The sequence below is a fragment of the Lampetra fluviatilis genome, chromosome 6 (assembly GCF_964198595.1).
Source record: "Lampetra fluviatilis chromosome 6, kcLamFluv1.1, whole genome shotgun sequence".
Lineage (NCBI taxonomy): Eukaryota > Metazoa > Chordata > Hyperoartia > Petromyzontiformes > Petromyzontidae > Lampetra > Lampetra fluviatilis.
Window position 1 is genome coordinate 14079032 of NC_136280.1, and position 24674 is coordinate 14103705.

At 45.8% G+C, this 24674-nt stretch overlaps 1 protein-coding gene across 1 annotated transcript; it reads left to right on the forward strand.

The window, feature by feature from the left end:
• The first annotated feature begins 762 nt into the window (after positions 1-762).
• Positions 763-24132, forward strand: PTPA (protein phosphatase 2 phosphatase activator). The gene is made up of 10 exons (XM_078857801.1): positions 763-818; positions 3079-3194; positions 4323-4409; positions 5273-5398; positions 7572-7689; positions 9177-9276; positions 12327-12451; positions 13775-13875; positions 15290-15397; positions 19019-24132. Exons 1-10 carry the CDS (start codon positions 803-805, stop codon positions 19091-19093), a joined length of 972 nt encoding a protein of 323 aa, XP_078713927.1. The 5' UTR covers positions 763-802; the 3' UTR covers positions 19094-24132.
• Positions 24133-24674: the final 542 nt, after the last annotated feature.

Sequence of the window (24674 nt, forward strand, 5' to 3'; positions counted from 1 at the left end):
CAGACATTCTTGGCTCAGTAGTAATGCTGCTGCGTTGGCTCGTGGTGCGCATGCGCAATTAACACCAATTTAAAGCTTTCGATATATTTGTATTATAATAAAATAATACAAATATGTTTGTATAGTAAAATAATACAAATATGTTTGTACAAATATATTTGTATTATAATAAAATAATACAAATATGTTTGTATAATAAAATAATACAAATATGTTTGTACAAATATATTTGTAATATTTTTAATACAAAATATTTGTATTATTTTATTATAATAAAATATATTTGTATTATTTTATTATTATATATTTGTACAAATATATTTGTATTATTTTATTATAATGAAATAATACAAATATATTGTATTATTTTATTATAATAATATATTTGTATTATTTTATTATAATAAAATAATACAAATATATTAGTATTATAATAAAATAATACAAATGTTTGTACAAATATATTTGTATTATTTTATTATTTCCCTTCTACGTGACTTTACCGAAAGAACCAAGAATAACGCTCAACTCATTCGTCACTAGCACTGTGTGTCTGGCCTCACAATATAACAAATCACACGCGACGTTTCGGGCAACGGCCCTTCGGCACAGCAACATCAAACGACGACACACTTCGACTGAGACAATCGATTCCCGAATCTAAACTAAACAGAAACTACGACAAGCTCCGCATCGATTCCTCCATTCCCTTTCCCGCCGTTGAGAATCCATCGCGAATCGATTCGTTGGCATTACCGACATAATCGGAGTTTCGATTCCATCACCACAGCTGATCGTCGATATGGCTGCAACAGCGGGTGAGGTTTGCGCGCAGAGCTCCTGAGTTTGAGTGTCGCTACGAATTTTCGCTTCTCGTTCAAAGGTTTCGGGGCGACACCGTCACCGCGCGTAAGCCTCGACTTTGATTCACAGCGGCTGTGGGACGAATAGCCTCGAACGAACAGGCTCAGCTTTGGGGCAGGCCGCTAGCTAGTCGACGAGCTGTATAGGCCCCAATTGGGGCAGAACGAACTCAAGGGAGACTAACTCGTGTTTTAAAGTTCTACGGTTTTACAAACTCGTGGTTGGAACTGCAGTGGCCGGGTCAGCTGGCCTAACAGCAGCCTGTCTACAGCAAACGCGTCAATGAGGAGTGTGTGGTAGTGTACTGTACTGTAAATGGAGTGGATTTGTGTAAACACTGCCGAGCTTGAATCTCGATTTGAAGTTTTCGTGACTGCAAGGGAATCCATACTCTTTGGTTATTTCGGTAAAGTCACGTAGGTATAAATTAAATTAAATCACGACGTTTCGGGCGCAACACAAGTACCCGTCATCGGGTGGAACAACCACAGCAAGAAACAATTGCTGAAGTGGGCAAAAGGGGGGCTGCTCTTAACAAGAGGCTCTATAATCACACACTTACTGCCGAGCTGGTGCGGCAATTGACAGCTTACAAAGCACGGATCATAGAGCACCATGGTACAGCAGCGGTGGTACACCATGTGGACAGCTTAGCGAACAGTCGAGCTGATATAGCTTAGTGTGCACAGTATAGCTGATGCAGCATGAAACAGATTAGCGTACACACTATAGCTGATACAGCATGAAACAGATTAGCGTGCACACTATAGCTGATGCAGCATGAAACAGATTAGCGTGCACACTATAGCTGATGCAGCATGAAACAGATTAGTGTGCACACTATAGCTGATGCAGCATGAAACAGATTAGTGTGCACACTATAGCTGATGCAGCATGAAACAGATTAGTGTGCACACTATAGCTGATGCAGCATGAAACAGATTAGTGTGCACACTATAGCTGATGCAGCATGAAACAGATTAGTGTGCACACTATAGCTGATGCATCATGAAACAGATTAGTGTGCACACTATAGCTGATGCAGCATGAAACAGATTAGTGTGCACACTATAGCTGATGCAGCATGAAACAGATTAGTGTGCACACTATAGCTGATACAGCATGAAACAGATTAGTGTGCACACTATAGCTGATGCAGCATGAAACAGATTAGTGTGCACACTATAGCTGATACAGCATGAAACAGATTAGTGTGCACACTATAGCTGATGCAGCATGAAACAGATTAGTGTGCACGGTATAGCTGATGCAGCATGAAACAGATTAGTGTGCACACTATAGCTGGTACATTAGACAGCTTATAGTACACAGTATAGCTGGTACAGCTTAGTGTACACAGTATAGATGATAGGGCAGCTTCGCGTACACGGTTTAGCTGATACAGCATCGTACGTCGTAGTTTACACGCTATAATTCCTCATGCCATAGTACAGCTTGATTTATTTAGATAATTGTATAGCACAGCCTAGCGTGTAGCAGTAAGATATAAAATCTCTGTACACAGCATACCACACAGCATGGCATATCACTGCATGGTGGAGATTAATATACAAGGCATTGGCCATACAGAATGGCACGTACAGCACAGCATAACTTACCCTACCACATTCAGCAGAGTATAGCACGATAATTCTGTACAGCATAGTGTAGCACATAGAGCATGGAACTAAAGGTACAGGACAGCACACAACATAGCATACACAGCTTAGAGCAAGAAGGGAAGGCAGGCCATTGAGATTACAAATAGACACGGCATCTTGCAATGTGATACGATGAAAAGAGGCATCATGCAATTGGCTTGCATTACAAGTTCTCACCTGAAGACGGTCGCTTGTGTTGCGATCGAAACGTCGTGATCTATTATTTTTCTACCTACGTGACTTTACCGAAAGAACCAAAGTATAGTCTTACAGTAATTTATACTGGGAAGTATTTGTCAATCATTTGTAAATGCAGCAATAAAAGTATACATTTATTCTAAACCCCTCTCTTAACCTCTTATATTTTTATCAATATTCATGTAGTCTTGTAGGTCGGTGAATTGCCCCTGGAGACACTGCTGTGTGTGACGCAGTGTATAGGGGACAGTGCTGCGTTTGCATGACAGTGCATGGCACTGTTGTGTGGGATACACTGCTCTGTGTGACACGACTGTGTGTCTGTGCACGCTTGTGACCCTGGCTCTTGTTTCAGAGCGCAGTGGGGAGCAGGATGGCCAAGGCACCCACCTTCTCGAAGGACACAAATTCATGGTGCCAAAGAGGGAGATCCTCGCAGTTCCAGACATGGGAAAGTGGAAACGCTCACAGGTAACATCGCAGAATCAGCCCAGTTGCTGTTATTTTGTGCTTTCAATAAATAGATCATCTTGCCGAGTGACCTCTATAGAGTTTTCGTCTTACAATTAGAAGGTTGTGAGTTCAAATGGCAGTTGGAGATCAACGCTTTATTTTTCCAGGTTCGATATAAATACTGCTTTGTGGAAAGTCTGCAGTGGTTGTCCTGTGGACAGTCTGGTCCCTGGCATATGAATATGAATGTGGATTTGTATTTCTCAGCGTGGCCAATGGAGATGAATGTCTCCCCATTCGTTATTGAATGGGGAAACACTTTTGGAATTACACAAATGTGTAGATCACCAATTCGGTGCTGTCACACACATTTTATGTGTGGCACGTGACTGATCAACGTCGCATGCTCACACCAACACGCGGACGTCACACGCATTTTGGGCGAGTGACATCCTTCACTTTCCCCTTCCCTAGGCAAAAAATGCGCAACGAAAATGCACACGCCACACGCGGATTGGCCCACATGTTCACACCAGCACCTCCCACTTCTCCCCCACAGATTTCAGTCTAACAGTAATACAATTTACCGATTGCAACTCTTACGGGAACAAACCAGTAAATATAATGTATTATCAGTCCCACCGCTTAACAACCCTGCCTGTTGCATCTCACTCAAGATGTTGGAGTCACGTCATCCAAATAAACATCCTGAACCCCATCAGACGAGCAGAGGCTTGTGTCTTGTCGAGAAACAGCCCCTTCGATAGATCTACGAATACCTTACCCAGCAGTAGATGGTGCTCCTTCATGTTCTGTAAAGAGTGATTCGCTGTGTATCTTACAGTGATATAAAATAATCACATGTTACCATTAAGATCTAGGATTAGCCAAGTGAAATGATGCACCAAATACATGTTTTTTTGTGAAAATAGTGGCTGATCTGAGACTCAGGTTTACTTAAATCTGCTTTGAGTGGCTGGAACTCAGATTCAAACCTATAATTTCATAAGCCCATTGCTGTGATACTGCCATTTTGAGCTCTACTGAGCCAGGTGGCCACTATCATAATGTTTCCATTTTTAATGAAACCTAAAACGTATATTGGTGCTTAATCATGACTGTCTCTTTTCTCTCTTGTATTCTCAGGCCTATGCCGATTACATGGGTTTCATTCTCACCCTTAACGAGGCTGTGAAGGGAAAAAAGCTCAGTTCTGAGTTCAAGGTTTCTGAGGTGAGCCTCATGTGTGTAATCGTGTGGGGAGTGTGCAGGTGGGTTTGCATGGATGGGGATGTCCATCTCGGCGTGTGTGGATGTTGTGTGCTTAGATTAGGTCAGTGGTATGTGTGTGATTGAGTACGTGAGTCTATTTGGTTTGGGTGTGTCTGTTAGGAGGTGGATGCCTTCGTAGGTGCTCACTAACAGCACTTGCCCCAACAGACTGTTATGGCTATACAGGGGATCTTTGTTGTAGGGAGTGGTAGTGTAGTGGTAAGCACGCTGCACTATGAACAAGGCGACCCAAGTTTTATTTCTGCTCATGGCCAACACCAGTGACGATTTTCTGAACCGGTCCTGGGCCTCCCCGAAGTCGTACCTGGTGTGGTGTGTAAACATCGCCACTCAGGAGACAAAGGCGGTATTGACGGTCATCCCCCTCGTGTCCCTTGCCGGCCTTCATAGAAGTTTGCTAACACCCCTTGCCCCCAACAGTCTGTTCAGGCTATATGGGGTATCTTTGTCTTTGGTGTGTATTGAGGAAGCAGTAGTGCAGCGGTCAGCACACTGCCCTACGAACTCAGCAATCCGAGTTGTATTCCCGCTCACATCGGTGACAACTATTTGTACCAGTTTTGGGCCCTCCCCTAGGTCGATTCAGCCTCAAATAAGTACTTGTTATGGTTTGTAAACACCAGCATTGGGCTGCCTGCCCTCCCGGCCGCGCATTGTGCTGGGCACCCACCCTCTTGTGAGCCGTAGGTGCTCGCTAACAGCACTTGCCCCAGCAGCCTGTCACAAAGGCTATATGGGAGATCTCTGTAGGTGTGCACGAGTGAGCGTGCACATGTGCTCAGCTTGAGTGTGCTGCCCTGCAGGCTGTGCAGCAGCTCGTGTGCCTGCTGGACATGATGGATCGCTGGATCGAAGAGGTTCCGCCTGTGGATCAGCCCCAACGCTTCGGCAACAAGGCCTTCCGCACCTGGTGCGCCCGGCTGGAGAAGGCACGCACACCTCGCTCACATCACACCAATACTAATACCCGCCATTCGCCACTAAGTAACGGTGACGTCTCTTACACCACACATATACACACACGCACGTCACACTATAGATTACACAATACGCTACAGTGTACGTCACACATGTACACACACGAGAATACACCACAGACCACATGGCACATGTACACATGATATATAATACATATTTGAAGTTATAGCATGGGTAGACTGCACACATGTACACGTACATTACACTACTCTACTAACAACGTGCACTTCATACATATGTAGTTTCAGTGAGTCGGAGACGAGGTTTGTAGAGGCACCTTCTTTATTGAGCACACACGATCTCGCCTGCACACTCTACAGTCGCTAGCCTGTACACAGCAATAGCCGTCTAACACCGATAGCACTGACGGAGACAGCCAACAACTCTCTAGCAGCGCAATATCGAGCGACGATGGCAGCGAAGATGGCGACGAGACAACAGCAACGACGAGACGATCCAATCCCAGAACCGGCAACCTCAAGCTCCCGCTCTCGGCCCCTTTTATGCTACCAGCGCGGCCTAGCTCTTTCCTGGCCGCGCTTCCCTTCTCGAACCCACTAGCGGGTTCCAGGGGCTTCCAGATAGGGTCCTCCATGACCCTCGCCCCAGTTCTTCCACCCTGCTGACACACCCGCTCACATGCTCACCGGCGTGTATACTGTTTGTCCACCACAGTTGCTGCTGCTGGCCGCCAGTCGGCGCTATTACACTACGCTACACATAACACCACAACCATAAATAACATGCACACACACTACACAGTACACTATATAATACTCTACAGGCTAAAATAACACACTTACACTCTGCACATACAATGCGTGCATGCATGCATACAAATAACACACTACATACACGCACAACACTACACACGAGATAATAGATGTACAAACTACACACACACATACCACACATGTACATACACTATGTAGCAGATTTACACACTGCACGTAAACATCCCACAGGCACACATACCACACACATTAAACGTGCATATAACAAACATACCACGTGCTTAATGACATGAGTGAAACGCATATTCAATTACAGACCATGGCCGATTGCAGTGAACATCGTAATATTGAGCGTCTTTTACTCAGCCGGAAACCTCATCCAGGAGATTCGTGCTTGGGTTCAGAATCAGGTTATTTTTCATCCTGAAGAAATCCAATGAGTTATGACACTGTATATCGCAAATGTCCAGTAGGGGCAGATCAGAATGTTACAACATCAAACAATATAATCCAGGTAGTCCTCTACTTACGATGGAGATGCGTTACGACGACCCCATCGTAAGTCGAAAATATCGTAAGTCGAAGATGGCCTAGCCTACCCAGGAGTCTTAAAGAATGGTGATAATTTAGCAAAACAGAGCAATTTACAGTACCGTACAGTATAAACTATATACTGTATGTACTTATTAATTACAATACTGTATTGCACAGTAACATGTAAAGTAAAAAAAACAAGGTAAATTCTTAGCCTACCTATATGAACTGCAATTTAATAGAAAGTTTTTTCAGGAAACAATCCTATCTGCTATAAAAACTTTTAACATGCATTGAACGTATCGTATCGTGGTAACCTTAAAATGAAATCGCTAAAGCTACGTATCATACATGCATTGAACGTATTGTAACGTATCATTGTACTGTACTCGCCAAAATTCTGTCCGTCGTCTGCATACTTGAACGATGTTACGTTGTTGATGGCAATTTTGTCGTATCGCCATCGTAAGATCGAAATATCGTAAGTCGGACCATCGTAACTCGGGGACTGTCTGTTAAAGTTAAGGACGATTGATATGACTATGATGCTCACTGCGATTGGCCAGTGTTTAGTTTGTTGTCATTCCCCCATACCTCTAATTAGCACAGTTGGCTACGTACTGTGTGAAAAGTTCAACATACATAGGAAAGGAAAGTAAATCAAGTTGTCATTTTTTGCATCTGTTAAATAATTTAAGTGCCCGGAGAATCCCACACACGCGAAGGTATAATGCTCAAAAGTCCGCACAGGTGGGTAGGAAATCTACTTCCCGTTCTCGCGTAAAGGCTGTGATAGAGTTGTGTGCGTTGCCGAGCGAGCGTGTGTGTGCGCGTGCCCCCGTGTGCTTCGGTGCAGGAGGCCCCGGCGCTCGTGTCACGAATGCTACCAGAGCGCCTGCACGAGGCAGTGCCCGAGGCCACCACGTACCTGCTGGAGAGCGTGGGCAATGCCACGCGCATTGACTACGGCACCGGTGCCCGCCCGCATTCACTCGCACATTTCTTCCTCGCACTCGCTCCTAGTGCTTGAATCAGTGGTACGTCTACAAGCCAATTGTTTACGAAAAGTACAAGGGTTGAGCAAAAAGTACCGGGACTACTTTTGTTCGGACAAAACTAAAGGACGATATATCTAACAATCTAGATTTGAAGTTTTCGTGACTGCAGGGATCCATACTCTTTGGTTCTTTCGGTAAAGTCACGTACGTGTAATTTATTTTATTTTATACCCACATGACTTTACCGAAAGAACCAAAGAGTATGACGATATATCTAATTGAATGTGTCTCCTTAAAAGTAGTCTCCTGATCGAACACGGTGATTCCAGCGGTCCTGACGTTTGTCGAGGCATCTCTTTGGGGATGGCTTTCAGGTTCCGAGTTGCATTTGGATGATGGTTGGGCACATTCTGTGAATTCTCTTTCCTCTTAGGGTGTGTTTCAATCTTGTGAACAGGAAACAAAGTAATTTGCCAAAATTGTATGTACAATTCATGAAGCGTATGCTAATTTCCCCTTTGGGGTTGAGCTATGGTGCAGTAGTTAGAGCATGCCACTGTGAACCCTGAATTTGATTGCTGCCCACGGCTGACATCAGTGGCGGGCGATATCTGAACCGGTCCTGGGCCCCCACACAGACCAACGTGAGGATGCTTGGTTAAATAACCCTTTATCACCGACACACAATGGCAAGGCCTTCATTCAACAGTGGATTGACAAAAGGGCTGCATGTTATTCGAATTTATTTACTTTTAGACTTGTGGAATAGAAAGAGACGACGCAAGACAACGTGATTCAGGCAATACAACGGGATCGTTCAAACAAAACAAACAAGGATCGATTCTTGAAATCGTCATCACGAACCATGACGAGTCATGATATCTCTGAGTGGCGGAAGGAAATTGTTGAAATTATGGGTCGGCAACCTGCGGCTTCAGAGACGCACGCAGCTCTTTAAGGACCGCTTCGTAACGTTATTTATTAAGCACCCACCGTCTCGTATTCACATGCATTGCGGCTCTTGAATTATTTGGGTTAGCGAATTCGACAACACATTCCTGCGGAGGGAGCTGGTAGGAACGTTGGGTTGCTCGGTCAATGGCCAGGGTCAACGGCGGCGTGGTGTATTCCGCAAATATGGCCGACTGAGGGCGGGCACAAGCCGGCGTGAGTAGGTTAAACGTTGAGTTTTATAAGGGCACCACAGGGTGACCAGCCCCTCCCCACCCAGCCCCACCCCTGCCACCCCCCACCCAGCCCCACCCTCCCCACCCAGCCCCTCCCCACCCAGCCCCACCCCTCCCATTTTTGGATGCACGACGGACGGACACAATAATCCCCTGTGGGTTGGTGTAACCAGGAGGTTCCTACCAGTAAAAGTGGCTCTTGTCATTTTGATGGCCGAGCCTTGGTGAAATCAGTCTGTGTGGCTAACGGTAAAACGTGTGCACGTGCGTTTGCAGGCCACGAGGTGGCGTTCGCCTCCTTCCTGTGCTGCCTGTGCAAGATTGGCTTCCTCAACGCTCATGACCAGGCAGCCATCGTTTTCAAGGTGTTTGAGAGGTGAAGAGGGCACGTTGAAAATCAAGCACAACATCCACCAATTATACTCGGGCCGCCATTGATAATGTAAACAAATTATCGTATGTGCAGGTTTTCATTGGGTACTCCAATTTACTTCCACTTAAGCAACTGGTTAAAACATCCCAATGCAGGAACCGACTGAAGTATAATTGTAAAACTTGATGGTAGATGTTATCAGTTTAGGTTATGCTTGACCCTTTCCCATTCCGAGACGTCTGTAAGTTGCAGGGTGGGTCCCTTTCACCGCTGAATCTCGGAACTTGCAAGTGGCTCAGCATTAATTTTATTTATAGAATCATAGCACCATTGTTTTTCAAGACATTGTTACTCACTGCAGAGAACCATAGCGACACGACCGCACTCTACGATAGCTGGCGCCAAACTGTGCTACATGCCCTCCCGCATGGCCTTGTGGGAGCCTCGGTACCGATTAACATTTTTTATATTAGTTTTTCTTCTGATTCCGTTCTGATGACGTACAAACGTGTACTTTATTGGAATGGGAGAGGGTTAATGTGTTTCATATTTATGTCAACTAGGAAGCACTGTAATGAGAGCCATCGACTCGTTGTCAGTAGGCAATATGTTCAATTCTTGATAGAAGATCTACACAGTGAAATGCATCTTCACACTTTGTGGAAAGTCGGCAGTGGTTGTCACTTGGAGAGCCTACTACCCACTATAGGAATGTGGAATTTTTGCTCCTGGCATTACCCAATGCTCCTTTGGCCATGGAAATGATTTAACTCTTTTACAATATATTGTTAAAAGTATACACAGATGAATACATGAGTGAGTTTGAAGTGTATGTGTAAACATGTTTGTGTGCGGATGTGTGTGCGTCTGTTTAATCAAGCTAGATTGTCTGAGGAGCTCACATGTCCTTGAAAGATCTGGACATAGTCTCATTGGTTAGCTCCTCCGGAAGGCAAGGCTGCATTGGCTGGGGCATGTAGCCTGCATGCCCAGTAACCGCATCCCCAAATAGCTTTTTTTTGGCTGGCTAAACGTGTGTGGCATGAGCTAGAGAAGAGATGGACTGGTGTGGTACAGGAGGATATGGAGCTAAGTGGCCTTTCCGATGACTGGTACCAGTGGTGTCAAGATCGGGCTCTGTGGAAAATGCTTGTGGAGGATGCTACTGGGCAGTTGGCGGCAGTCGCCTTCCAGCAACAGCAGAGAGCAGATGGCAGCTAAAATGCAGCAAGTTGGCAAAGGGGAGGGGGGGCACAGGTGGTGCATCTGCCAGTCAGCTCAGTCAACCCATGTCACTTGGGTCTGTCCTGTGACCTGCCAGCAAGCCTTCGACACTTCACGTGGCCTCAAAGTGCACATAGTCTGGTACAAGCGCCGTGGTGATGTCACCGCCACTTGGTGGCGATTAGCGGTTTTTGTTGTTGTGGGTCTGTCAGAATCAGAATCTTTTTGTAGACTGGAGGAATCCGATGAGCTGTGAAGCTCTTTTTAACAGATGCATATAAATGTGTGTGTAAGGAAAGTTTCCAGAGTTATTCTGGCGACCTGGGTATAGTTCTTGACAATGGGTACCAACATTGTCAAGTGGTACTCTCAAGGCTTATATTGGCCTTTACAAGGTCAACTTCGCTTTAAATGACGTATATGATGCAGTCAGTAAACATCAGCATTGGGGAGACAAAGGTGGTGGGGCACAATGCTGACCAAACTACCCACTTTCCTACAAAGGCAGCCCTAATAGGCACTTGATAATGGCACTTGACCCATTAATCTATAAACATATGCAAAGCTCTTTGCCTTTCATGTACTTGACTGCCTAAGCCTCACCTCTGCCGACTTGCAAGTTTTAAAGGGACTAAATAGATGACTGACCCCCTGCACTCACTCTCGCGCGCCGCAGCTCGGATTACGTTTTAATATTGCCGGGGAGCTCTGCACCTGGGCAAACACGGCTACCTAACACAGCTCTGCATTAAATATTTACCATGAGCTGCATCGTTTTAATGGAAAAAAAACCTCCCTCTTTAGTTTAATGAGGTCTCTGATATACAGGGAACAAAAGAAGAGTGCCTATGACTTGCGTGACTTGCAGGCTCGAAGCATCACTTAAACGAACATTTGCCATGTTACTGTATGTGCACGAGGAGTCCGTAACATCGCCGCATGTTGTTGTTGCTGCCTCATATTTTAATTGTCACCTTTCCATTGTCGTGCTGCGCTTGAGCCTCCCCCCCCCTCCTGCTTTCCCAAGGCTCTTTTGTGAATGGTGGAATTCATGTCTCGCTAGATATGAAATGGTTCTACGTCATTACATAATTATAAAAAAAAAATGTGTTTATAGTGACAGCTTTTCTTATAATGATATGGGTATGCTGTGAAGCAAATTATGTTATAATGGTGGTAATTATGATTATGGTTTTGGTGATGATGATTATATTAGAGTCATGGTGGTACTGATGATCATGATATTATAATGACAACGAGTTATATTGGCAGTGATCCTTTTCATGATGATTATGGTGATAATTGCAATAGTGGAGGTGGTAATGATGTAGAACATAGTGTTTATGATATTCATCATGGTCGTGTTCACTATGATGGTGGTTATGCTAATTATTTTATGATAATAACAATGGCGGTAATATGATGAGTTGATTCTTTATAAATTTACAGCCCTCTGTCAATCCACTGCTGAATGAAGGCCCACCCCAAGCCATGTTGGTCTTCGGGGGTAGTTAAACTCCGCTTCACCACGCCAGTCTGTATGGGTTGGTGAAGTGGGGGGGTGGGGAAAACAGGACCGCTTCAGATATCATTCGCTACTAACATTAGCCAGGAACTGAATTCGAATCGCCAATTTCAACCCCTAATGGCGGGATATCAATGAAGATCGTGATCATTGTAATGCCATTTCTATGGTACGACCTCATACCACCTCATGCGTGTTTGAGAATCGAGCCACTTTGATCGGGCTATTCGTGGTTATTGGTGATGGTGGTGATAATGGCAAAGCATTGATGATGCGTACATTGATGCAAACCCCTGCTGTGTAGGTACCTTTGCGTGATGAGGCGGCTACAACAAACGTACCGCATGGAGCCGGCCGGCAGCCAGGGAGTGTGGGGCCTCGACGACTTCCAGTTCCTGCCCTTCCTGTGGGGCAGCGCTCAGCTTATAGGTGCTGACCGCACGCACGCCGCAACTCGCACTCAGGAACCCCATGGTGGAGAGATGTTATCTACCTTGCCAGGTATACAGGAGGTCATATACGCCTGTATATTTGGAGTTTGCGTTGTCTCTCTCCCCGTGGTCGCATGGATTTTTGTCTGGGTCCATCCACTTTTAGAAATATTTGTTTAGAGTATAAATCTGATAAGCCACTTCGTTGAGCTATCTTTTGTGGCCATGTCGCTTCTAAAAAAAGAGTTCTATAAATAAGTGGGCCTTACCTGGTAAAATAAAATCATCTTTTGGGGCAAGTGCTGTTGGCGAGCGTACGTATGAAGGCCGGCACGGCACACGAGGTGGTGGGTGTCTAATACCACGCACGGCCACCTTTTGTCTCCCCGGTGCTGATATTTTGACACGTGCCAGGTACTCATTTGAGGCTGAGTTCACCTAAAGAATGCCCACAATCAGTTCATTTGTTTGCCAGTGTTTATTGGCCATGAGCGGGAATCGACCTCAGGTCGCCCGGATTAGTTGCGCAGAGTGCCAAGCACTACACTACCGCTCCCCACAAGAACACACACATGTAGGACCACACATGCACATATGGACATGCGTACGCATGCGAGAGCAACAACAGCAGTTGCCATTAAGTAGCGATGATTGCACCAAGGTGCTTGTGGTGCACTTAGAGGCCTCTTGAAGTGGCGAAGGCTCGCTCGCTCGCTGGAGGTGGCACATGCGCATGAACACTCATGTAAGCACGCGCAGCAATACTTGCAAGCTCACACGCACACCAACTTTTAGGGAAAGTGTTGTTAGAGATCACCTATTAAAGCCGGCATGGCGCACCAGGGGATGATGTGGCCAGGAGTATATCAGTCCACCTTCGTCTCCCCATCGCTCATGTTTACACATCACATCCAGGTCCAGGCATACCTCGTATAGTGCTCGGGATGCGTTCCTGGTAAATGGAGCGCGAAATATACGAAACAGCGCTATAGGAGGTCATTGTCACATGGTTCCAAAGTAGATGCGTACCAACAGCGCTATTTTTCTTCTTACCTATAAGCGATATATGTGGGCTTCATTTGGTTATCGGCCTTAATCATCAACACTGTGCACATGATAAATGTATTAAAGCATTTTATGCAAAAATACAGATGCAGGCGCGTGCATAGTTGCCAATGTATTCTTCCTTTAATAGTACCCTGTGTTGGTGGGGTGTAACTATACTACCAGTAGGCGTGGAAGTGTATTGCGATTAAGTCTTCCGTGTTGCCTGCAATGCGCTGTGCCGCTGAGTTGAAGCCCATGGCCCTGCCATCCGCAGACCACCCCCGCCTCGAGCCCAAGCACTTTGTGGACCCAGCGGTGGTGAACGAGCATCACAAGGACTACCTCTTCTTCCAGTGCATTCACTTCATTAACCAGGTAACTGGCTTGCACATGGCATCGACTCTACCGCGCAGTGTCCTCAAGGATTGTGTTATCAAGCCGGGCGTGGTGGTGGTTGTGGTGGCGATGGTGGTGCACATCTGTTATCCAGTGCTGTGGAGGCAAGATGTGGTGGATCACAATCCAGCAATCCAGATCTGAGGATTGAACAAAAAATGTCAATTCCCGTAGAGAAACATGGTAAAGTGGTTTCCCTGCTTAAATTTGCTTTTTGTGGGGCTCATCTATTTTGGTAGCCATGCAGTTGGTGGTGTTAATCCCTGTTACCATGGCAGGGGCCAATCTCTCCATAGTATGACCACCTTTAATACTGGTAGGAACCTCCTGGTTACACCAGCCCACAGGGGATTATTGTGTCCATCGTGCAGGGAGGGGCTTGGGTGGGGAGGGAGGGAGGGGTGGGGAGGGGCTGGGTGGTGAGGGTGGGGCTGGGTGGGGAAGGGAGGGTGGGCAGGGGCTGGATGGGGAGGGTGGGGCTGGGTGGGAGGGATGGGGCTGGGTGGGGAGGGGCTGGTCACCCCGTGGTGCCCTTATAAAACTCAAGGTTTAACCTACTCATGCCGGCTTGTGCCCGCCCTCACAGTCGGGCATATTTGTGGAATATACCACGCCGCCGTTGACCCTGGCCATTGACCGAGCAACCCAACATTCCTACCAGCTCCCTCCGCAGGAATGTGTTTTCTCAGTGTCACTGATTGCATCAACTACAGAGGGATGATGATGATGGGCAAAGTTAACCCCAGACTGGTGACCTGATAGTAAATCAGGCAATTTCGCCACAGTGCCATCCGACCATGTGTAAGACTAAAGTAAGTATACCCCACAGCGCCATTGCGGTCACCAATCTTATACCATGGACCACGTAGTAATACCACTAACTACTTGAATCTTTCGCCACATTAATTAATATATGGACCGGGCATCTCCTGAAGCTGGATCTGCTGGCTCGACCCACCAACATGCATGTATTAAGTGTTGATGATTATCGACTCTCCCCATCACACTAAAGAAGACGGTGCAAGGAGGGATATAAACTAAACTATTAACTATTTTTATTTTACCAGGTAAGGCCCACTGAGCTACATAGCTCTTTTTCACAAGCGACTGGCCACAAATGATAGCTCAACGAAGTGGCATATCATGTGGAAATGGATAGTAGCCAAATACTCTAAACGCATGTTTCTAAACGTGGAGGGAAAAACCGGAGGGCCCGGATAAAAATCTACGTGACCACAGGGAGAACAGACAAACCTTCAATATACAGGCGTCAGGGTCAGGATCGAACCCACAACCTCTTGCATGCCAGGCGAGCCAGGTAACATCTCACTTAACATTTCGCCTAACATTTCGCCACCGCGTGTGCCTGTGCGCAAATGTGCGTGCCATTTAGATGAAAACAGGCCCGTTCGCCGAGCACTCAAATCAGCTGTGGAACGTGAGCGCCGTGGTCTCCTGGAATAAAGTCAACACGGGTCTCGTGCGCATGTACCGTGCTGAGGTGAGCGACTGCATCCCGTTGTTGCTGCTGCAACACAAAAAAAAGAGACAACCCTGAAAGCAGTCGGCTTCGATCCCTTGAGAGCGCTCCAATCTCTCACGCGCGCACGTGTAGCAGGGCTACGCATAGCATATCACATAGTCTCCCACGCGAGTTTGAAGCTCCGTTAATGAACGACAACGTCTGAAAAGTCGATGAAGTCCAACGCATTGTTCTTCCGCTCTGTTGACACCGTGGTGATGAGTAACCAGGGTATCATATCTCACGCGATATTTTCCGTAACGCTGCTAGGCTGGCTTGGGGTAAGGCACTACCACGAGAGACCAAGATATACCTATCCATCATTATTCTAGGCTATGATACCCTATCGGCTTATAATCCTACAAGCAGGTTTGTAAGAATATTGGGTACAAAGAGCACAAAGTAAGGCAACATGGATGTGGCATGCTAAAATAATTTCTGGAACAGCGTTCTGAAATTAAGTGCCAGATGTAACTCCATATACAAGTTCAGTACACCGTCGGCGCACCTCCGATTTGCATGGTTGGCTACGTACGGTGCGAAAAAAGTTAAACATGCATACAATGCAGCGATGTGCACATAAATGTCCTTTTTAAAGTTTAATTTGTGCGCGTTATACATTTCTGAATGAATTAAGGATGTCATTAGGTTGCTACAACACAGCCCATGACCGTGAATTTAAAGGATGTTTTTCACTCCTACTTTTTAGGGATGTAGTTTGAGTAGCAAACTGTTCTTCGATATCCAAATTTGTAATCAAATTGATGGCTTGAGAGTACCATGGCCGTCTGGCACTCGCACCTCCTAAGATGCTCGTGTAAACGAGTTTGAAGGTTCATGAATGAGGTCAATGAGAACTCGTGTTGAAAAGCCTGGGATACACAGCCCGAGTACAGATCTAGGAGATGAGATAAGAGCTGTTCGTCCTTCGGATATTGTCCACACTGCCAAAACCCTGTATTCATGTTGCACAGACACACGGGGACTTGTGAGCAAAGAATAATGCTTGGTAGCTGCACTGCAGCTGTTATCTCTGCCATCTCTGCCCAACATAATTGTGCTGATTGAAACACTCGGTGGAGTTTTTGAATGTAATTAGGTTTGGAAGCCGATAGCATATGGTGACACACGGCTGTAATCCACCGTTTTGGAGGCAAGCGTTTTGTGGATCATAGAGATTTGAGAGACTTTGCAGATGATCAAGAGGTGACGGAGCACCAAGTTGGTGCATTAACCCATCTGTGTGGAGCTTTGTTGTTTTCTATGAATGTGTATGTGTTCCTCGCACGCTCGGGTTTCTTCTCACATGCGCAAAACCTTCCTAAAATGAATTGACCTAGTCGTTCCAATGCGGGATCTACCATAAACATAGTTCTGTTTTAACCCTTTCCCGTTCCGATGACGTCTGTGTAGCTCAAAAACTAAAATAAAAACAGGACCCTGCGGGGTGGGCTGGTAGGAACGAATAACCAAAGAATATAAACATAATGTATTATTACACTTGTTTAGCCAGGAAAGCCCCACTGAGTGAAAAGGTTTTTGTAGGGTCCTGCCAAGTGTTTGTAGTAGGGGGCGATGTTGCTACACCTAATCGGACCATACGAAGGGAGAGATTGAGGCCTAGTTCTAGGCTTTAGGCCTAGCTGTAGGCTTTAGGGCGCTGTGAGTTAATTTTTAATTTAAATGTTTTAATTATTTATGTAAAAGCTTTAAATTTAAATGTTTCTATTTAAAAACATGAGGGAATGTTACATTGTTTAACATTAACTCCCTTTCACACACGCGGGGGTACGATACGAAGGGAGAGTTTCAGGCCTAGTTCTAGGCTTTAGGCCTAGCTGTAGGCTTTAGGGCGCCGTGAGTTAATTTTTAATTGAAATGTTTTAATTATTAATGTAAAAGCTTTAAATGTAAATTGTGTCTATTGAAAAACATGAGGGAATGTAACATTGTTAAACATTAACTCCCTTTCACACACGCGGGGGTAGGATACGAAGGGAGAGTTTTAGGCCTAGTTCTAGGCTTTAGGCCTAGCTGTAGGCTTTAGGGCGCTGTGAGTCAAATTTGAATTTCAAAGTTTTAATTAAAAGCTATCTCAGGGAATTATAAGGGAATGTTACACTTGTTTAGCCAGGAAAGCGTCACTGAGTCTAAAGGTTTTTGTAGGGTCATGCCAAGTGTTTGCAGTAGGGGGCGACAAGTGTTTGCAGTAGGGGGCGATGTTGCTACACGGTCGGACGGACGGACGGACGGACGAAATAATCTATTGGTGGCTGGTCCACTTCGTTCCTACCAGTATAACTTTATCGGTACCGATAAATCCACAAGGCCATGCGGGGGGGTGGGGGGGGGCGTGGCACAGTTTGGCCCCAGCGATCATAGAGTGCAGTCGTGTCGCTGTAGTTCTCTGCGGTGAGTACAATGTCTATAAAACAACGGCGCTGCGCCTCTAGATTACATTAATGCTGAGCCGCTTGCGCGTTACGAGATTCAGCAGTGAACGGGATCCACCCTGCAATTTGCAGACGTCACGGAACGGGAAAGGGTTAAGGTTCAGGTTTTCTTTGATAAATAACATCATTAAATTGCAGTGGTCGGCCATAAGATGCCAATGCTACACAATATATGGCTGTACTGTTCTCTGTACTCCTCCCGGCTGTGCTCCCCACGTTCACTAACCTACAACAGCCAGCATGATGAAGTATGGTCAAATAACCCCGACGACCCGGAAGGGTATGGGGGAGGACCTCGTCCAATGGTGTTATTCACAAAATGTGCTCCACACTGAGTACACATTTGAACGGTTAAAATTCAACCTGGTGTCTCTTGCTGAGCGAAGCAATGTGACATCACTCATTCATCACGGTAGGCAGCTCCGAATCGGCAGTGGGAAATGCCACCACTGATGGTGCCGACCAGCGTTTTCCAAGAGAAACAGGCACCGTCAAAAGTACATCTTCGCTCTCATTTTGTTTGTGCCATCATTACTGCTGATTTCACCAAGATAAAAATGTAAATTTGGTTACATTGCATGAATACAAATGCCGTTAAATCACGCCAAATTCGTAAGGTTTGTCACGTGAACAAAACATGCCAATTAGTTACTACTTCAACACACCGGTGTGTTGGAAAGTAAACCCACAACATTTACAATTCGAGTACGACGTTTCTCTGGCGATTACAACCAGCTTCATCAGGCGACAGCCATAATTGTGAAGAAGTTCTCCTGTTTCGGTCTTAAACAGAAGAGTCAAAGGTGATGTCATCACGGTGAGCCTCTCAGGTGTGAAGACCATGTCTGCATGCATCGGGTAAATTAGTCGTACTTTAGTCATGATGTCACTAGAGGGTAAGGTGGCAGGTTTCATGCCAGAAAGTACGCTTACCTCCTAATAGATTATTTAAACTCGCATTTAACTGCTAGGGTTACACGCCTAGTTGTTTACTGTTTTGTACCCGTATTTAATATTAATATTGGGCTTGGTGGCACTGTAAGAAGAGCACAGCGGGGAGACGGCCTTTATTTTGACGCTTCTAATCCGTTGTGTTTTTCTGTGGCCACATTCCTCTTGCCTATTCCCCCTCCCCTCCTGTCCACAGTGTCTGGAAAAGTTCCCGGTCATCCAGCATTTCAAGTTTGGAAGTTTACTCTCAATACAGCCGGTCGCCAAGTAACAACCGGCATTCGCTCGCTCGCTCGCCCACCCGCACGCACGCACCACCTCGCCCCCATGGAACACATGCCTGACTATTTTTGGAAAGTCACATCAAAGGGACTAAAGTAAACTATTATGTAAGAGAGAGAGGAAACAGCAGTCCATGAAAATGAGCCTTCACATTTGAAATTTAATTGTATACTTTAAGGATTGCATTTCAGATTGGAGTTGTGCGCTGTGTGGAATGCCTAAGGGATTGGCTTCTCAGCCTGCATGTCAGGTTTATGAAGATTATTTTTAGCACAGTGCCTCAGTGTGAGGAACTGCAGGGTCGTGAGTGATTCAAATGCATATGCCGCGTATTACGTCACGCATGGTAATAGGATCATTAACCACCACTGTCATTTTTTTATCATCAAAAATATGCCAAGTAGGAGTGTGAGGGCAGTTTTGTTCTTACATGGACCCCTCAGTGTAGCTCAAAAAGAATCCACTTTTACCCAGAAAGCACTTATGTGAGCAGACTATCTGGCAAAACCTAACTTTGGCAGCTATGATAGTGAATACTTAGATAACTCTCAATCATTGAGCGTTTTAACGAGGTGAGCTCATTAAGGCTGTAGTTTTATTGGAAAGGGGGATAATGTCCAAGCAAACATACAAATGCACTCGGCAGCCCAACCCCATAGCAGATATTGAAGTACACAATGTAGCAAGCAGGCTACTGGATGACACATGTTGGCAAGGGCCTCGTCTCATAATGTAATTAATCTACTTCAAGTTATGAAGCCATCATTTCATCGTACATTGGTGATATCGATTCCTTTCGCCATATTCTGCAAAATATACTTGGGCCACCTAACCCGCAGAGGCGGCGGGGGGGGGGGGGAATCCACGAATGGAATTGGTTAAATGGACGTGTGCAACTTATTTTATGTGTGGCTTTCAAAATGTCAAAGGTCCATTTTGAAACGTTTAACCTCATTAGTCCCAGCAGCCAAGCGGGTGTGTAAACGTTTATTTTTTTTTGCAAAAAAAAACAAACATCCCGCATACCCTGTGGTAAGTTTCTGCTTTCCTCCATGAAGCACACTGGCTGTCAAGGAACACTCCGAGGGAATTGTATGAGGGCAGTGTATCAAGTTCACGGCGGAAGATATGCTGAAAATGCACGCACGTGTAAATGCCATTGCAGTGATCATTAAAATCAATGGACCTGAAGTCGGGCGGTGGATTGAAATGTGAGCCAATTGGAAATTGATGTTGTGATTGTCTTGTATTTGGTGCTGCTGGTGCTGCTGCTGTGTACACGTGTGTGGGGCTATTGAACATGATCAGGATTACTATTGCGACGACGCTATTGGGTGTGAGGAGCGGTAGTATTGTGGTGAGCACACCGCACCACGAACCAGGAAACCTGAGTTTGATATCTGGCCGCAGCTTATATCGGTAGTGATTATCAGAACCGGTCCTGGGTTTCCTCTCGGCCGACTCAGCCTTAGTACCTAATGTGGTGTGTAAACATCAAGACTCGGAAGAAAAGGTGGCTAGGTATGGCACCGGCCACACCACCTCATGCACTGTGCTAGCTTTCATAGGTGCTCGCTAACGGAACTTTCCCCAACACCCTGAGTAGGCTACATGCGGCGGGAGCGGGGAGTTCTTTGAGTGGGTATCGGTAGCGTTTAGTATTTTGGTGGTTGGTTAATGGTTAGCACACTGCCTCAATCCCAGTGGCTTCGATTTCATTCCTGGCCCTGCACAAATCGGTGGCACGTGGCATGTCCTGGGCCTACCTTAGGTTGACTCAGCCTTAGTTGGGAGTCACCTCTGGTTCCGTGTACAGTACTCCCCTTTGAACCATCGGATATGCCGCTCCTGTATGTACCATGAAGATATTGCTTTTTTTTTACGAACAGCAATTGCCCTGACAGTCTGTATGGCTAAACAAGAAATCTCTGCATTTGTGAGGATGTGTTTACAGTACTTTGGACCTTCACCAGGTATCTAAAGTCAAGGTGTTGGTTCTGATTAAATTCCCCACACCTTCAGTGCAGCAAACATAACCCGTAGTGTCTGTAACACGACCTGACCCCACATGGGCTTCACAAGACTCGCCTCGCAAAAACAGTGCAGAGCACGTGTAGTGCATAGGCAAGTCGCCATGGTGTTGAGATGCTAAGTACCTTGCCTGGTATACAGGACGTCGTGGGTTCATTCCCGACCCTAACGCCTGCTGTATATTTGGAGTTTGCATGTCTCTCCCAGTGGTCGCGTGGATTTTTCTCCAGGTCCTCCGATTTTCCCCTCCCCTCCACATTTCGAAACATGCGATAAGAGTATTTGGCTGCTATACATTTTCACATGATAAGACACTTCGTTGAGTTATAATTTGTGATAGCCAGGTCGCTACAGGAAAAAAGCTACACAGTTCAGTGGGGCCTTACCTGGTAAAATATAAAGTAACCCAGGTCTGTTAAACCTTAACACCTGGGTCTGGCCCATGACCTGATACTGAGCTTTTATGGCTATACACCTACAGTAAATTTGTCATTTCACTGCCGGATGGAAGCCTCTCCACGCCGTGTGAGCCATACGTGTATTTGACCATACTTCACACTGCATTGGTGAATGTGGGGGGGGGGGGGGGAGTCAAGAACGTAGGATGTTGTTCCACTGCCCTCTATTGCCCACAATGCCTAATTTAATTATGCGTTGTGGTCACCCATACCAAGCACGATCCAGGCTCAACCCTGTTTAGCTTCTGAGGTCTTTGAGGTCTCTCGGCATGGGTGCATCCCGGGTGAATTTCTCATCGATTGTGTTATTCCGCACGGCCTCGGACTGCATATTGCATTGCACAGGTGCGAAGTTGCCGTTACCGCCACGATGTGGCAATTGACGGTGGGGAGATTTGGGAGCGGCGAGATGTTACATACCTCGCTTGGTGTGCAAGAGGTCGTGGGTTTGATCCCGACCCTGACGCCTGTTGTGAATTTGGAGTTGGCGTGTATGTTTGTGGTTGCGTGGATTTTCTCCGGTTCCTCCGGTGTTTTCATATTTATAATCCGCACGCGTTTAAGAGTATTCGGCTGCAATACGTGTCCACGTGATAATAAGCCACTGCGTGCGTTCATATTCTTGGTTCTTTCGGTAAAGTCGCGTAGAAGGGAAAGAACCAAGAATATGAATCCCTGCAGTCACGAAAGCTTTAAATCGAAATTTAAATCCACTGCGTGGAGTTATCAAGTGTGGCCACGTCGCATCTGAAGAGATTTCTATACAGCCGAGTGGGCCTTACCTGGTAAAATAAGTTTATTTTAATTTCGGGAGTGGCGGTTTTGTGATCTGTGGCACTGCGTTATGATCCTGGCGAACTGCGTGTTCGATTGTTGGCCTTGCAACACGACTGCCAATTTTCAATCTGAACTTGACCTGGACCTCTCCATGGTCACCTCGGCCGATAATGACGACGTGTTGCAGTGTGTACGCATCATCGCTGGGGGAGACGAACACGACCAGGCATGTGGTTGCGGTCTGAACACGTGTGAGTATGTGTTTACAGTACGTACTATGGACCTTGACCAAGTCACTGAAGCGAAGTCTGACCCCCACCCCTTTGTGTGCCATGCTGGCTTTAATAGGTGCTCGCTAAAAGCACTTTCCCCGGCAGTTTGTGAGGCTAAATGGGGCGGGATATTTTTTTTTTACGTGTGCAATTGTGATTTAGTGCTGTTGACGATGGGAAAGTTTGGACAGCATCAACAGTTCAATTCCCTAACTCGTAATACTTGGTCGTAAACATCTACGGTGCGTTATTGACCAGAGCGTTGCCGGATTTAGTCAAGTGGCTATTAAACATACCGTTTCGCATGATTTTTGTTTAACCAGGTGAGAACTCGTGAGACCGAGATACTCTTTATTTGCAAGCGTGACCTCGGGCATTATTAGTCTGTCAGTAGGGGGCGGTGATCGATGATGTTTATAATCCCATTTGAAAGATTTCAAGGTAATTTTCACATTTGGACCCCGACATCAGCACACAATGGCCTACTCTTGCGAATGACCTCAGGAGATCTTTGGCATGCACTGTGAAACAGACGGCGGGTATTATTAGAACTACGGCTCATGCACGCGCAGTAAAGTGCTTGCCACAAATGAACCGCAAATACCTTGCTGATTTCCTCGAGCATAAACCATCACGCAAACGCCGGTGATCCTCGCAGCGGCTTTTGGTTAACCTTTGAAAAAAAGATCGTAACTGCGTCGTGCGCTTTCAGATGCGCTTCTGCGGCCGTCTGGAATGCTCTTCCGATATTAGGAAGCCACTGGAGTTCTGCCCTTTTAAATCTAAATTAAAAAACGAATTTCTTTAAAACTGCTTTATGTGTTTAGTTTGTCCTTTCCCCCGCACCTCCGATTAGCACGGTTGGTTACATACGGTGGGAAAGAAGTCCACCATACATACAACTTTTGTAAGAGTAGTCCGTATACTTCTGAGCCCAAATAACAGATCTGAAAAAGTCATAAGAAAAACTCTGGTTTGACACTGGTTGGAGTTCTCAACTTCTCGGGAAAGTTGAGCATTAAAATTCTAGTCGAGCACCACTTTCATCCTGCCAAAGTTGATTAAAAATGAGTTCCACTTTGCAGAAAGGCTGCAGTTGTCATCCTTTGGAAATACTGTTCCTTGCCATGAGAATGTAGATATTACACCACTGGCTCAGGATTGCCAACAGATATGAGCAATGCTTCGTTGATCATTCTAGCAGGGATACAATGACTGCTGAGGGAACCAATATACCACTTATTTAACCAAGTTAATAACTTACCATGAATGACTAAAGTCACAGTATCCCATCTAAAGTAAGATCGTTCATCTTGGCCTGCTGTCACCTGGCTTCAACGCCTGCGAGTATCCGTCCAGAATTGGTGACCTGCTCCGTCATGTCTGCCTTGTTTATTGTGCATCTGCTGTGTTGACAGTTTGCATTTTCGCCTGCCCTCTTTGTGACTGTTATACATTGCCAGTAAACGACTGAATTTAAAGCCTTGAAATGCACTGCCTGTCTGAAAATGCGTTCAGCTCTCGGGATAAATGAATGCATCAGCGTGAAGTGACTTCTCGACTAGACCATGAAGACCGACGCTGTGAGCTGAGGTCAGAGCCTCATGGATACGGTCTTGGTTTAGTGATTTTGGTCCCCGAGTTCAGATTGCAGACGTGAGTTTTTTTTACATTAATTAAAACATTTTTATTGCTGTGGTTGTCACACTTGATGATGATTGCTTGTGTTGCAATCGAAGCGTGATTTTTTTTTTCACCTACGTGACTTTACTGAAAGAACCAAAGAGTGGATCCTTGCAGTCACGAAAACTTCAAATCTAGAATACATTAATTTTGTGATCCTACCAGGTAATGTGTTCATGAACGTCTCCGATTAGTGTTTTTTTTTTTTAACAGTGCTGTCACACTGGTAAGCGTGGTTGTGATCTCGCTTCAGTTTCACCAAACGTGCACAAGTGATGAGCGCATATTTGCTGAAAGTATGGAAGTTAAGAAATACCATGAGGTGGCCTACGTCAAATACCAGCAGCAG

Coding starts and splice junctions, on each gene's coding strand:
- PTPA (XM_078857801.1), top strand. Junction 4,410..5,272: donor CTGAGTTCAAGGTTTCTGAG/GTGAGCCTCATG, acceptor GCTGCCCTGCAG/GCTGTGCAGCAGCTCGTGTG. Junction 15,398..19,018: donor TGCGCATGTACCGTGCTGAG/GTGAGCGACTGC, acceptor TCCTGTCCACAG/TGTCTGGAAAAGTTCCCGGT.